This window comes from Rhinopithecus bieti, unplaced genomic scaffold (genome assembly GCF_001698545.2).
Source record: "Rhinopithecus bieti isolate Rb0 unplaced genomic scaffold, ASM169854v2 scaffold_17174, whole genome shotgun sequence".
Classification (NCBI taxonomy): Eukaryota; Metazoa; Chordata; class Mammalia; order Primates; family Cercopithecidae; genus Rhinopithecus; species Rhinopithecus bieti.
Window position 1 is genome coordinate 1352687 of NW_016808962.1, and position 15226 is coordinate 1367912.

The window sequence follows — 15226 nt, forward strand, 5'->3', positions numbered from 1 at the left end:
TTGGTGATGGATCTGGACAATTCACCTTGATGATAAAGGGACTGGTTTCTTTTGAAATATATGTTTTACGGGAAAATTTTGTTTTGCAGATAATACTTGCAGCCTACTGTACTTCTAATTCTCTTTTTTTAAAATGCCAGTTACTTTGGGGTTAATGATGAAATCATGATGGAAATTTAAAAATTCCTTGACATGAATGATAATAGTGACACAAGTTACCAAAACCTCTGGGATATAGCAAAGCCAGTCCTAAGAGGAAAGTTTATAGTATTAAATGCCTACATCAAAAAGTCTGAAAGATCACATATTGACAACCTAATGTCAAGCCTCAAGGAACTAGAGAAGCAAGAATAAACTAAACTCAAAGCTAGTAGAATAAAATAAAAAAACAAAAATCAGTGCAGAACTAAATGAAATTGAAACAAAATACAAAAGATCAATGAAACAAAAAGCTGGTTTTTTGAAAAGATAAACAAAATTGATAGACCATTAGCTAGATTAACCAAGAAGAGAGAAAATTCAATAAATTCAATTAGAAATGAAACTGGAAACATTACAACCAGCATGAAAGATCATTCAAGACTACTATGAGCACCTTTATGTATATAAACTAGAAAATTGAGAGAAAATTGGTCAATTCCTAGACACAGACAACCCTCCTCGATTAAATCAGGAAGAAATAGAAACCCCGAACAGACTAATAACAAGCAGTGAAAATGAATCAATAATGTTTTTTAATGCCAATAAAAAAGAGCCCAGGGCCAGATGGATTCACAGCTGAATTCTGCCATCCATTCAAAGAAGAATTGGTGCCAATCCTACTGAACAATTTCAAAAGACTGAGAAAGAGGAATCATCCCTAACTAACTCATTCTATGAAGCCAGTATCACCCTGATACCAAAGCCAGGAAATAATACAACAACAACAATAAAGAAAACCGGGCCGGGCGCGGTGGCTCACGCCTGTAATCCCAGCACTTTGGGAGGCCGAGACGGGCGGATCACGAGGTCAGGAGATCAAGACCATCACGGCGAACACAGTGAAACCCCGTCCCTACTAAAAAAATACAAAAAACTAGCCGGGCGAGGTGGCGGGCGCCTGCAGTCCCAGCTACTCAGGAGGCTGAGGCAGGAGAATGGCGTAAACCCGGGAGGTGGAGCTTGCAGTGAGCTGAGATCCGGCCAGTGCACTCCAGCCCGGGCGACAGAGCAAGACTCCGTCTCCAAAAAAAAGAAAACCACAGACCAATATCCCTGATTGATGAACATAGATGCAAAAATCTTCAACAAATATTAGCTAACTGAATCTAACAGCACATTAAAAAGATAATACACCATGATCAAGTGGATTTCATCGCAGGAAAGCAGGGATGATTCAGAACATATAGAAGTCAATAAATGTGATGCACCACATAAACAGAATTAAAAACAAAAACCATATGTCATTTCAGTAGATACAAAAAAGGCATTCGATAAAATCTAGCATCACTTTATGATAAAAACACTCAACAAACTAGGCGTAGAAGGCACTTACCTTGAAATAATAAAAGCCACATATGACAAACCCACAGCTTATGTCATGCTGAATGGGGAAAGGTTGAAAGCACTCCCCTTGAGAAGTGGAACAAGACAAAGATGCCCATTTTCACCACTTCTGTTCAACATAGTACTGGAACAGTACTGCCAGAGCAATCAGCTAAGAGAAAGAAATAAAGAGCACCCAAATTGGAAAAGAGGAATTAAAACTGTTGCTATTTGCCAATGATATGATCATATACCTAGAAAACACTAAAGACTCCTCCAAAAGACTTCTAGATTTGATAAACGAATTCAGTAAAGTATGAGGTTTCAAAATCAATGCACACATATCAGTAGCACTGCTATACACCAACAATGACCAAACTGACAATGAAATTAAGAACTCAATTCTTTTACAACAGCTGAAAAAAAAAAAAAAAAAAAAAAAAAAAAACTAGAAATATACTTAACCAAAAGGTGAAAGATCTATTCAAGGAGAACTACAAAATACTGCTGAAAGAAATCAGAAATGACACAAGCAAATGGAAACACATCCCATGCTCATGGATTGGAAGAATCAATATACTGAAAATGACCATACTGTCCAAAGCAATCTACAGATTCATTGCAATTCCTATCAAAATACTAATATCATTTTTCACAAAATTAGAAAAAAAAATCCTAAAATTCATATGGAACCAAAAAGCGGCTCAAATGGCCAAAGCAAACGAATTCAGTAAAGTATGAGGTTTCAAAATCAATGCACACATATCAGTAGCACTGCTATACACCAACAATGACCAAACTGACAATGAAATTAAGAACTCAATTCTTTTTACAACAGCTGAAAAAAAAAAAAAAAAAAATTTTTTTAAAAAAGAAAAAAAAAAAAAAAAAAAAAAAAAAAAAAAAAACTAGAAATATACTTAACCAAAAGGTGAAAGATCTATTCAAGGAGAACTACAAAATACTGCTGAAAGAAATCAGAAATGACACAAGCAAATGGAAACACATCCCATGCTCATGGATTGGAAGAATCAATATACTGAAAATGACCATACTGTCCAAAGCAATCTACAGATTCATTGCAATTCCTATCAAAATACTAATATCATTTTCACAAAATTAGAAAAAAAAATCCTAAAATTCATATGGAACCAAAAAGCGGCTCAAATGGCCAAAGCAATCCTAAAAACAAAACATAAAAAAACCTGAAGGCATCACATTATTGGAAATCAAACTATACTATAAGGCTACAGTTACCAAAACATCATGGTATAAAAGTAGACACACAGATCAATGGAACAGAAGAGAGAATCCAGAAATACAACTGACTACAACTGATTGATCTTCAACAAAGCATACAAAAACATAAATTGGGGAAAGAATATCCTATTTAACAAATGGTGCTGGGAAAACTGGCTAGCCACATGTAGAAGAGTAAGACTGGATCCCCATTTCTCACCTTATATTTTGAAAATCAACTCAAGATGGATCCAAGATTTAAATCTAAGACCTGAAACCATAAAAAGTTTAGAAGACCACATAGTTGAAAAACTCTTTTGGACATTTGCCTAGGCAAATAATTAATGACTAAGACCTCAAAAGCAAATGCAACAGAACAAAAATAAGTAAATGGGACCTAATTAAACTAAAAAGCTTCTGTACCACGAAAGAAATAATCATCAGAGTAAACAGAACCCACAGAGTGAGAGAGAATATTTGCAAACTATGCATCCGACAAAGCACTAATATCTAATATCTACAAGGAACTCGAACAAATCCTCAAGAAAAAAAAACAAATAATCCCATCAAAAAGTGGGCAAATGATATGAACAGACATTTTTCAAAACATATACAAATAGCCAACAAACATATGAAAAAATGCTAAACATCACTAACCACCAGGGAAATGCCAATTAAAACCACAATGCAATACCACCTTACTCCTGCAAGAATGGCCAGTCATGCCCGAGGCTCTCCTGGCAGAGACTTGCCCTCACTGTGGGCAAGTCACACCACTTCTGGGGCTTACTGACACAAGTGGGCCTTCTTGTTCCACTATCCAATATCCTATATTTAAATAAAATTAATTACAGAAGTCTCCAAATATGTGCAAAGGCAGGAGACTAGTACTGTAGCCCCAGCATAGCCATCATGTACCTTCCATCTGTGTCAACAAGGACCTCCCAGTGTTCCACCAAGCTACCCACCTTGAATCTTCTCAGGCGTGGCAGAGAAGACTAATTCAACCTTCCCATAGTCAGGAAAACGGTCATCTGAAAAAACAATGTATTTTAACACATTTGTGGAGATGATTAACCAGAAAAGTATGGATTGACTTTGTTCTTTATTCCAACCAGTACAGCACTACTCCCAAATCTGCAATAAAGATGGCCCATGATACAGAAAGTATAGGCAGTATCATTGGTTATCCATAATTTTTTTCCCCCAGAGATCAATGATCACTTTCTCCTAATTTGGGAACAATTTTGTCAGTAGGCTGAATTTTGGAAAGGGGGGTAGAGAGGATAGTGAAAGAATCAACCAAGGAGGTTCAACCACAGCTGCCCACAAGCACAGGGCTGCCAGCTCCGTGCCTCACCTTTGCTGGCATTGTCCAGATCCTCCTTCCCAAACACCAGCCCATAGCCCTGCACAGCCCCAGTGTGAAACTGCAGGCGGAAAATGACGTCACGTGTGGCCGAGCGGTATTTCTTGTGGTAGCATTTCACCTGCGTTAGAGAGAAAAAACAAAACAAAGCAGCTGCAGCGGGGACACACGTTTCCAGCAAGGAACACACTCTGCAGAGGCCGGCACAGCAGGGCCTCCCCTCTGGACTCTGGCTGGGAGTTCACGCTTTGGAGTGGAACTCCAGCCCTGGACAAAGGCACCTGCAGACAGCTGGGCTGCAGGCAGAGGCACCACACTGTTGCTGCTGGGTGCGGGGCTCCCCTGGAGGCTTCAATGTGTTCCCTGTGCTGCTCCTGTGGAACCACAGCCTGAACACCACCATCGCTAGTCCTCAGAAAGGCTACACCTAAACCCTTTCAGATCGTGAGAATGTGCCCTGTTTTGGAACACATCTGAAAAATGAAATTCCGTGGTCTCTTTTTTCTAGACTTTAACAACTGATTGTGATAGCTTTTCTTTGATCTCAGTGCTCCATGTTGCAACTTAAAGCTTTTTGTTTTCCAAAAAGAAGCAGCCGGTCATTACTGTGTGTACTATGCTAAATGACTATGTGCATGCTGTAATTTAGAGACAGAGACACAAAGGAGGAGGAAGGGAGAGAGGGAGACAGAGAGGGTGTTGGCATTTAGCTTCCCATGACTGGCTGTCCAGAGATCCTGTTGGGGGTCGTGTGACACAAGTGTTCAGAATCACCCTGATGTGATTTGTACTCAAGCTGGGGTTCATGAGGTCTCCAGGGTGCAGCTCAAGCACCCTAAATGATTGTGCCAATGAGCCAAAGGGTAGAACCCCTCCTTGCAGATGCTTGGCATGTGTGGAATGGTGGGCAGAGCAGAAGGCTGGGTGTCCTGACCTGCCTTTATAACTGGGGACCACCTGCTTCTTGTGACCGTGCACAGCACTGGCATCACTGGGAGGGTTCTCAGGCCACAGAGAGGGGAGCTGCAGGGCAGGGACACCCCTCACTCAGAGAACAGGAGCAGGACCACCAGGTAGTGGCACTTTCCCAAATCCTCAGAGGGTCGAAGGCCCTGGACAGGCTAGATTCTGCTCTCAGACCAAACCGTGCACAGATGGGCACCTCCCCCACCACAAGGCTGTGGGGTAGTGACTACCAGAGACAGACACGTTCCCGTAAGAGAGACTTTTCTTGGAGGAAGATGGCTTTACAATATCACATGCCTCACAACAGTAAATGACAAGCCACCACAGCAGGTATGATCCGGACTAGCATGCAGGAGAACACGGCAGGGAGGGCTCTGTCTTTCCTAAGCAGACAAACGTCTACCAGGGGAACAAAACGCCCAGAAGCCCAGCCCAGGAGGCAGGGAGCTGTAACTCCAGGCAGAACCAGAAGATGTTTACCTTTGTGCTATCTGCAAGGAAAGGGAGGGATAAATAAACCAAAAAATATAATTAAGACTGTGGAAGGATGTTCCCTGTTGACAAACACGACTGGGTCTCCCTTGCACGGTCTGGCGCTGGCCAAGGGTGCTGTAAACATGGGGCTCAGACCCAGGCCTCACCTCCAGGGGCCCAGGAACCAGGGCATTTGCAACTAGAGAACTGGAATTGTGAAGAATTGTTGCCTCAATTTGCTTTCCAACAGCCAATGGCACATTGGCCACAAATCTACCACCTCTGTCTGAGACTGATTTCTCAGCAAGATTCAATCGAAGGCTGTCCTTGCAGGGATCCTTTCAGGATGTTCTAAGAGTATCTGGGCCCCTCCTCTGAGCTCCCCATACCCCACACTCAACTACGCTGAGCACCCATCAAATGCTTCAACCCAGGGCACACTATAGAGATCCCCAGAGGGAGGTCTTTCTGGCCAGGGGTAAATCCACACATGCGCCCCCATTGCTAGGGATGACAGCACCCACCTCTCCCCCTATCTGCCTTCTTCCCACTGGGTGCCTTACAAATGGGGAGTGAAAAGTGGTTAGGGAAGGGGAAAGGAAAAGAGAAGCCCCAATTCAAGCCAGTCTTGCTCTCAAATTTTATAAATATTTAAGGGAACCAGAGATTTAAAAAAATAAAAACAACAACACGATGTCAGCTGATGGCTCACGCAGTTAGAGCAGCATGTGCTGCCATGGGTGCCAATGTCTGCCCACAGGGGGCAGGAAACTCCTCAGGAGGCAGTTGTGGGCTCAGTCCCGGCAGGCAGGGAGTGAAACGGAGGGAGCTGTGGGCTCCAGGCAGGGCCGCATAAGAGGCACAGTGGAATATCCCCAACCGCAGCTCACTGTGCCCCTCCCGTCAGTACCACTCCACCCAGCACAGGGCCTCCTTCCAGACCAGGTCCCGCCCTCCCTCTCCAGGAATCCAGGATGCTCCCCTCAATGCTCCTCACAGCAGCTACACACAAACACAATGCTCCTCCTGCAGCAATCCCAGCTCCCTCCACATACCAGACGGGAGGAGAAAGCAGGCCACAGCGCCCAGGAGGTACAGAGGGGCATGAGATGGGAATCGGCCTGTCCCAAACAGGTTCCTCTCCAGGCCCCATACGATTCTCCTATTTTTCACAGCACAAGCTTTCAAATACTCCTAAGGCTCCGCAGTGAAAGAAAGAGTGGTCTATCCCACTGGCAGGGAACAACTGCTGCCTGAAATCACGTGGCCCTCCCTTCAGAGGTTTCTCTGAGGATTTTAAGGCTAACTTTGTTTGCTGGCTTGAGATCCTAACGGCCTCATGATACACACTCCCTGTTTCATATTAAACCTCTTTCCCCTTGATTAAGGGAGGTAAAAACCACCCGCTCCAGTCCTCCAGACCAAATCATGAACTGACTCCAGCTTCTTCTGAAAGACACGGAAAACCACAGGATTTTCCCCTACCTCAGAGCTCCCAGCAACCACCGTCAACACAGCAGGTCAGATCTCGAGACAAAATCCACTCACCAACCAGGAGCCCTCCATAGTGTGCAATAATTATGCATTATCCACATCAACAAATCTTTTTAAGACCAATGGCAAGAGATCAGAATTACGATTGTAACACATAACAGAAAGAACAATCAACGTGGTACTTGGTACGACAGCCCCCAAATGCCTCCCTTTAAGATATAAAAGTAATGCAAGCATTTTGTAAAGATTAGAGTGATTCAAGTCTATAATTTTCCCTTCATCCCTCGAGCTTTAATTTTATTTACCTGGGTCTCCCCAGAGTGTTTCTAGAATACGTTGATCCTTTACCTTCAGATTTTAGAATATCTGCATTTAAAATTACAATTCAAAGATGTGCAGTCACAATTCTGCAGCACAGAAAAACGAAATGAGAAATAGCAAGCACTGCAACAAAGGCTGCGCATGTTCTGTCACTATGCTATCGTAGAGCCAACCACAAAAGTACGTGGGTGTGATGCTGACATCACAAATCGCTGGGAGCACTCAGATCTTGGGAAAGTTGCTGCCTCTTTAGACTTTACATTCTCTGACCACAAAATGAGTATTATGATATTGACCTGGCTATGTGGTTACAAAGATTAAATTAGCACTACATATTAATATAAGTTGTAAATTCAATAATGATATGCTATATTTATATGAATATATTATTTAAAGGGCATAAGCTTCTGGAGAGAGGGCACTTGGTATGCAAAAACATATGGGGTGAATGATGATCTCAATGGGAAGGCCTGCAAGCACTCTTGCTTTCTTTTAGTTTGATGAGGCAATTCAGAAACCATAGCCAAAATTTATTTTCTAGTAGTGGTATAAAAATATGCCTGTGACCTTGACTGAACTGGACAAGTTGCTGGTGACCAGGAATGGAGCCCTGCCTTGACGTCATTTGCTCCTGAAGTACACCAAGTCGAAGGCAGACACATGGAATTCTCAAAGAAGTTATCCACCAATTCAGTGTTTACAGACAGCTGATGACTTGCTTAACTTCAGGCCACAGAAGTGTATTTTTATTTCAAACTCTCCATCAACAAGAGAAAAAGCACCTTGGACCAAGAAAGTCAAGGCTTAAGGTATCAGCCCCAGGAATGCCAGCCCCCAATTCAGAAGGCAGCCCTCAAGTTCCTATCCTCCCACAATGCCAGCCGTTGTTAGGCAGCTCCTATTCAGATCTGCTTCCCCTAAATTTACTAAGCAAAAGAGCAAAACCCTCAAAGCACCCCTAACAGAAAAAAGTAACATTCTCACTCAATGCTCCGCTGGTGGCCCAGGCAACTATCTACGCAGGCCTCAAGGAATCTGTGAGCTCAGAGAATGAGCTACAACCACATATTTGGAGGGTAAAAAGTTAGACAGCTAAGCCTCATAGGTCAAAGACTTAGGTCAGGCAGGGCCAACACTAACCATGATTTCTTTACTTGGAGCCGAAAATGATTTCAGATGTTCGCAATATTGTAATTCATGACCTAAAGCAATTGAAAGGTGGGTAAATATTGGCTGCAAATGAAAACACAACCAAGTCCACCATGCTGAGATGACCGCATGGATTAAGACCCAGCCCAGTCTAAAAGGGAGAGGGAAAAGACAATCACAAAATAATGCTGTGATGCGTCCAGCAGAGATCTGTAGAACCCTCTCCTGGGGCAGAGTCTCAGGAGAACACTTTCATTTTCCCTGGCCTTATGTAACTGCCCTCGCTAAGAAACAACCAGCAACAGCACTATTTGTTTGTGAAAACTTCTTGAGCAGGCAACACCTTTGTTTACAAGTCAGGTCACTGGAGCGAGGTTCTAGAGCCAGCAACCATGAACACAAAATTTAAGTGGCCGTGGATTTGCCCGAGCAGGGGCAGCAAGACGAAGCACGTGTTTACAAGCCCTGGACCTGAGAGACAAGACCAGGGAGGGAGCAAGCAGGATCAGGCCCCTGGAGCCCTGCCAGACTCCTGATGGGCCCGCTGCCCACGTGAATTCCTGAGCAGGGTTACATAATGCCTCGGCTGCCCTCCCCATAGCACTGCCTGACAACGCCATATTTACTAAACCTCTTGAGGTTCTGCCCTTTTGAAAGGAGCAGGCTTAAGAATCCGACCTTTTGCAAAAGGCACATTGCAAAGACCGGATGGGTCAGGTGTGCAGCTGGGAAGGGCCAAGCAGGGATGGGCTGGCTGTGTCGAGGCGAAGGCAGACGGCAGGTCAAAGTCAGCTTTGCTGTTGCCTGCAGCAGCTCCATCTACTAGAAACTGAGTCCAGGGAGTGGCAAGTGGGGCTCTGTTTTCCCAAGTCACTTTCCGCAGTTAGACTTGACTCTGGCCCTTCCTTCTCTGTGAACTTGACCGCTGTAACCTTTGCCAGTAAGTCCCAGTGCAGAGGCCCTCATGAGGAAAGCCAGGCAGATGTGCCTGCAGGCAAGGGAGACACGAGAACCACGGAGGGGAAATCTCAAAGAGGACAAGAGGCCTTTCGAAGGAGAAGGATGAAGGATGGCTAGCCCTCCTGGGAAGCCACTTTCCGCCTTCAAAAGTACACAGACAGCCTCAGAAAACACCCAGACTGAGAGCGCCGAGACATCTGCAGTCTTCAGGGTGTAAATCTATGCACGTGCTTTCTGCTCCTTAGGATCCTCTCCAAGCCATGACTGTTGCCAAAAGAAAACCACCTGCATATCCGAACTTTACACAGAAAAGGCCCTGTAACTTCTTCCCCCACTGGAGCCTTCTCAACTTAAGGTTTGCTCGGTGAACCTGCAGCAGAGCACGTCAAGCAGTCACAGGGCAAAACTGAAGGAAGGGCAAAGTGAAGGCGGCATGGGCATCCTGTGCTAAGCATGGCAGAGTAGGTCACTGGAAGGTGGGGGGAGGCTGGAGAGGAGGAATCCGGCGCTACTCCTGCACTGCGCACCCTCAGAACACCCAGAAGAAGCGTGAACAGGAGGAGGGGATGGCTCCCGTTCTTCTCTAAGAATGCTTTGCCAATAATGAGAAATGTGCAACTGCATTTTTTTCTTCCTGTGTTGTTCCCTTAGATCGTTTTCAGAGGGAGTCAACAGCACCGAGATTTCTGGGCTTTGGCACAACATACACTCCAGACTCTGACGCGAGTGCTGGCACTGACACTCTGGACTCCTACTCTCCAGGTCGACCACAGATGTTAGCTCTGCTGCAAAGTCACTCCTTCTCTGACACGCTGGCAATTGTCTCTCCCACCTAACCTTCAGCTCTTGTCTCTGTGCACCTTCTGCCACGCTCAGTTCCACCTGCCCTAACTCTCTGCATGCTCATCTCCCTGGAAGACCCAGACACCCAGAAGCAGGAGCCCTGCACTGCCCACTCGTGTGTCCACCACATCCTCTCATGCAGGCCACACACTGAACGTTCCCAGGATAAAGGCTGGTGACAAACCACAGCCACAGGGGCCGGGCCGTCAGTGGCACCTGACTGCACTAATTATCTTACTAAACTTTCTAGAAGAGGTTTATTTAATAAACAGAGTTGTTACAGGCTGAATGGTGTCCCTCCAAAATCCATGGGTTGAAGGTCTCAGCACTTCAGCATAGGGCTGTATTTGGAGCTGGGGCCTTCATAAAGATAAATTAAAATGAGGTCACTAGGCTGGACCCAAATGAATGATAACTGGTATCCTTGGAAGAAGAAGAGATGAGGACATAGACACACAGAGTGAAGCCCAGGTGAGGACACAGGGAGAAGATGGCTACCTCCAGGTCAAGGAGAGAGGCCTCAGGAGAAACCACCCTGCCCATACCTGGATCTCAGGCTCTCAGCCTCCAGGACTGTGGGAGAATCACCTCTGTTGTTTAAGCTGAGACCAAAGCCCATTCTGCCATGCTTTGTGATGGCAGCCCTGGCAAAATACAACAGGAGAAAAGTATATCAGGCTTCGTAGAGATATATAACCAAACGAAACCTCTTAGCTAATCACTTCTATGAGCACTGCAAGGAAAAAGAACCTTCTGCGATGGAAAAGTACACTTTTCAGCCATCACCCACATCTTCTTCCACCCATCTGAAAACACTGCAAAAAATAAGCACAGAGTGTACAAAAAAGTAAACATAAACACAGGAAGCATGAATCAAATCATAATGCAATCCTAGAAAAATTCCATGTAAGGAATGAGCAAAGGTGAAGGAAGGAAATTATTTTATCAAACTATCTCCTGTGAAAAGATCTGGAATCTCCTATCTAACACAGCGTTTCTTAACTCATGGACTCATAAAACGGAATATTTTATGCCCCCACAGCATAAAACATTCACCTCAAGAAACTCAACAGCTAAACCTGATACCCAAATTCCAGAACCTTCGCACTTTCAAATTCTTTAGGGACGTTCGGCTTCTGCTCGGACGTGGGTGCACCAGGACATGATACACTTCACCACAGCATCGTGCCCGCAACATGCCTCCTCCAGCCAGCCACATACCCAGTCAACAGAGGAGCCGGCAGCAGGTATGAGGCTCGCTGTCTTAATGGTTTTCAGAGACTCTGGCTCAGCTGACTCACTGGGGATGTGGCCTCAGTCAGCCACTGATTCTCTGCCTCTGTCTGTAAGGTGGTGATGATGATGCAGCAGGCCCCTAAGGGCCCTCAGCAGTGGCGAGCCACGGCCACTTCTCACGAGTTTCTGAGGTCTACCAAGCATCGGCACCCTTCTGAGGAGCACGATGACAGACTCTGGAGTCTATGGCTAGAGAGAATCACCACCCTTGGAGGTGCAGACAGGGTGTGGATTCCAGAATATGGAGCCCAGCTTCAGGGAGAGTGCAGCACACGCCCACGAGTCGCAAGCTCAGAGCCAAACCTCTGACATGGGTGGATGACATCAGCAAGACAGGAGAGACACGAGAGAATGATGCCGAGTATGACCAACAGCACGGGGTCCCTGGGGCTGAATGACGGGGCGGGAGGATGAGGGATTCATACGTCAGGCACAGGCACTTGGACCTCCTCCCCAGGAGAGAAACCATGGCCAGAGAGGAGCTGCAGGCTGCACCACGCGGCGGGCAGCTCAGAGGATAGGCAGTGGTGTCCTGGGGAAGGAAGGGCCTTTGTGGGGCCACGATCACGGTGGCTGGAGGCAGGGCTCTGTGTCAAATCTGCACAGCCAATGAGATGGGGAGCAGGGCGCTGTTCAGGGTCAAGCCTTAGTTGAAAGGTCAGGGCCAGGGTGGGTGGGCAGTGCTGGATCAGCAGGGCTTGGGGACATAATGGTGGGATCAGCTGGGGCAGCATGAGGCGGCCAGCGGGTTTCAGTGCTCTAAGGGACATACAGTCTGAATGCCAAGCAGGTTAGAGCCAGCGAGGGACAGAGGACCAGGAGGAGATGGCAGGCTGGAGAATGCCAGCCCAGGGTGGCCTGGAGGCCACTGGGAAGACTTTCAAGAGCTGCAGGTGGGACACTGCAGGTGGGACGCTGAGGAAAGGAGGCCACCGCCTCCTTCACTCACTCACGGCCCCTCTCCGCCCTGCCCCACCCTGTTCCTGGGCCTGCCTCAGTTATCAAGTGCCAAACCCAAACCTCCACCACACCCCTTCCAAGTTCCACCCATGCCGCCCGCTCAAAGCCACATTCCAGCTACTGCAACAGGGATACATGTGATGTCTACTCAGACCACACGTTTGGGCTGTGGTGCCCACTACAGGGTGGGACAGGATAGGACGCAGCACCGAGAGAGAGGGCCTGTAGGGTGGGTGGGATGCTGGGAGTTCTTCCAGAGGGAAGAGGCAGTGGCTGTCCCAAAGACTAAGCCACAGTCTGGTCTGATAGAGGAAAGTGACCTGGTGACGCCACAGGGTCACATCGATGCAGTTTCATCCTCTGCCAGGCGCTATCCTGGGAGACTCAACATTTAATCCTCACAAACCCTATGGTCTTCACTGGGCAGAAGTCTACATCCAAAACAAAATATGCAAATATGTAAGCCCTACAAAATCTGGTTTCAGCCTTCCAAGACAACGGCTGTCCTTGCAAGACAGACATCCTAACAACAGCATCAGCCTCTGTGGGTGCCTCAAGCCTGGGACGCTGCGTCTCTATTTGTATAATAACACCCCTTCCAACCTGGAGCCAACTCACAGGTCACGTCCATCTGAGTCCTTCTGTGACCTCTCCCACCCCATCTCATCAAGGCCTCTGTGGGCCACACAGTATCAGCAGGTTCCCTCCTGCCAGAAAGCCCATGTCCCCACGAGGATCCTCCAGGGCAAAAACTTCACTCATGGGCCTAGAGCCAAGCACGGTGACTCAAAAAGCACAAAACACTAAAAAAAAAAAGACTACTGGATGAATGACAGTAGGAAGGAGGGGCCACAGAAAATAATGAGGAGGAAGGAGGGAGGGAGCAGACAGGAGGAAAAGGAAGAAGTGCAAGAGGAGGGGGAATAGTTTGTAAAGGTGGGGTGGGAGAGAAGAGAGGGGAGAAGAGAAGGAGGGAGGAGGAGGCAGGTGGAAGAGGAGGTAGCTAGGAAGAGAGGAGAGGAGCCAGGCACTTCCTGGGGGACCCACCTGGTCTCAGGAAGACCCTGCAGCTACCAGCCCATAAACAGCCCAGGGGAGAGGACTGTCCCATACTCTTGGTGGGGGGGGAGGCCACATCTTAGCCTGAAGGTCACCCTCCATGACTGAGTTGTTCAGCTGCCTCCCATGAGTCATCTTAAAGGGACGGAGCCATAGGGCCACAAGTACTCATCACTGAAGACCTGGTTCGGGGAGCACCAGCCCTTGAGATGTCACCTCCTAGGGCAGGTAGAACACTACGCAAACAAGATGAGGGCGGATGCAAATCCTACCAGCATCACCCCCAGCCCCTCTTGGTCTCCTCTTATTATTATTTTGTTTGTTTGTTTTTGAGACGGAGTCTCGCTCTGTCGCCCAGGCTGGAGTGCAATAGCGTCATCCGGCTCACTGCAAGCTCCGCCTCCCAGATTCATGCCATTCTCCTGCCTCAGCCTCCTGAGTAGCTGGGAGTACAGGTGCCCACCACCACGCTCAGCTAATTTTTTTGTATTTTTAGTAGAGACGGGGTTTCACCGTGTCAGCTAGGATGGTCTCGATCTCCTGACCTCGTGATCCGCCCACCTCAGCCTCCCAAAGTGCTGGGATTACAGGCATGAGCCACTGCGCCCAGCTTGGCCTCCTCTTTAAAGCTGGAACACTGGACCCAGTTCCAGAGTGGCTGGAGAAGTAAAGTGCTGAACATAGGCCATGCTCAATAAAGGCTCAGGCCCTTTGTCCAACGATCCCAGGAAATGTCCTGGGAGACGGAGCCTCCAGGTTGAAGTCTCTTAGGAAACAAGCCCAGGGCTGCCTTCTGGACCACAGGATGTGAGGGAACACCAGAGCGGATGTATCTCTCCCCCTCTGGTCCTCCCTCTCACTTCCAACCACAGGGATGCCGCAGCGGTGGTGTGGCACCGCTGAGGACAGACTTCCAGCCCAGGTCCTCCTCCTCAGGACAGTAGAACAGATAGCTGAGGAAATGGGCCTATAAAAACGTATGACACACCCCAAGCCTCAGCTTTCTTGCCTATGAAAAGGGAGGCAAGATGTTTATAAAGTGCTTACTCAATCCCTTGAAAAGGGCTGGGCCCAGCTGTTGTTCCAGACCTGCCTTCCAGGTCTATAGAACCCCTCAATTAGGTGGTGAGCATGTGAAACAGGACAGACCCGGAGGCCCCAGAGGGACCCCGCAGGCGTGGATGGGTCTAGACGGCCTCGCTGATTTGATTTTTCCAAGAATTCAGGACCAGCAGGGTAGGGAGTTCATCACCCACTAAGCAAAGATTTTAAAATCTAGGAGTTACGGGGAAATCAATGAAAATCCTCAAAAACTTTGTATGGGGCATTTATAATACTATGAAAAGCTAATTCTCAATTCACCCTATTGCCTTATAGAAGTGGGTCTTCCAAGGCCATGAAATGTTTACATTCTATGATTCTATGCATGCTGAAAGTCATACATATGCCTTAAAAGCTTACCTTATTTCAGATAAAAAGGCTTTCCTAAAATTATTTTAAATGTATGAATTTTTTGTATTCAAGAAAAATAAAAGGGTAAAATGTAATAGCTAATCTCCTCCAAGAACCAAC

At 46.8% G+C, this 15226-nt stretch overlaps 1 protein-coding gene across 12 annotated transcripts in view; it reads right to left on the bottom strand.

Moving 5' to 3' along the window:
* TNS3 (tensin 3) overlaps positions 1 to 15226 on the bottom strand; it is a 311508-nt gene that overhangs the window by 120359 nt on the left and 175923 nt on the right. For all 12 annotated transcript variants that reach the window (XM_017888090.1, XM_017888093.1, XM_017888091.1 and 9 more), the window contains 2 exons: positions 4124 to 4253; positions 3732 to 3797 (listed from right to left, as the gene is read on the bottom strand). In XM_017888090.1, coding sequence (XP_017743579.1) covers positions 3732 to 3797; positions 4124 to 4253 — 196 coding nt within the window. The remainder of the gene's footprint in view (positions 1 to 3731; positions 3798 to 4123; positions 4254 to 15226) is intronic.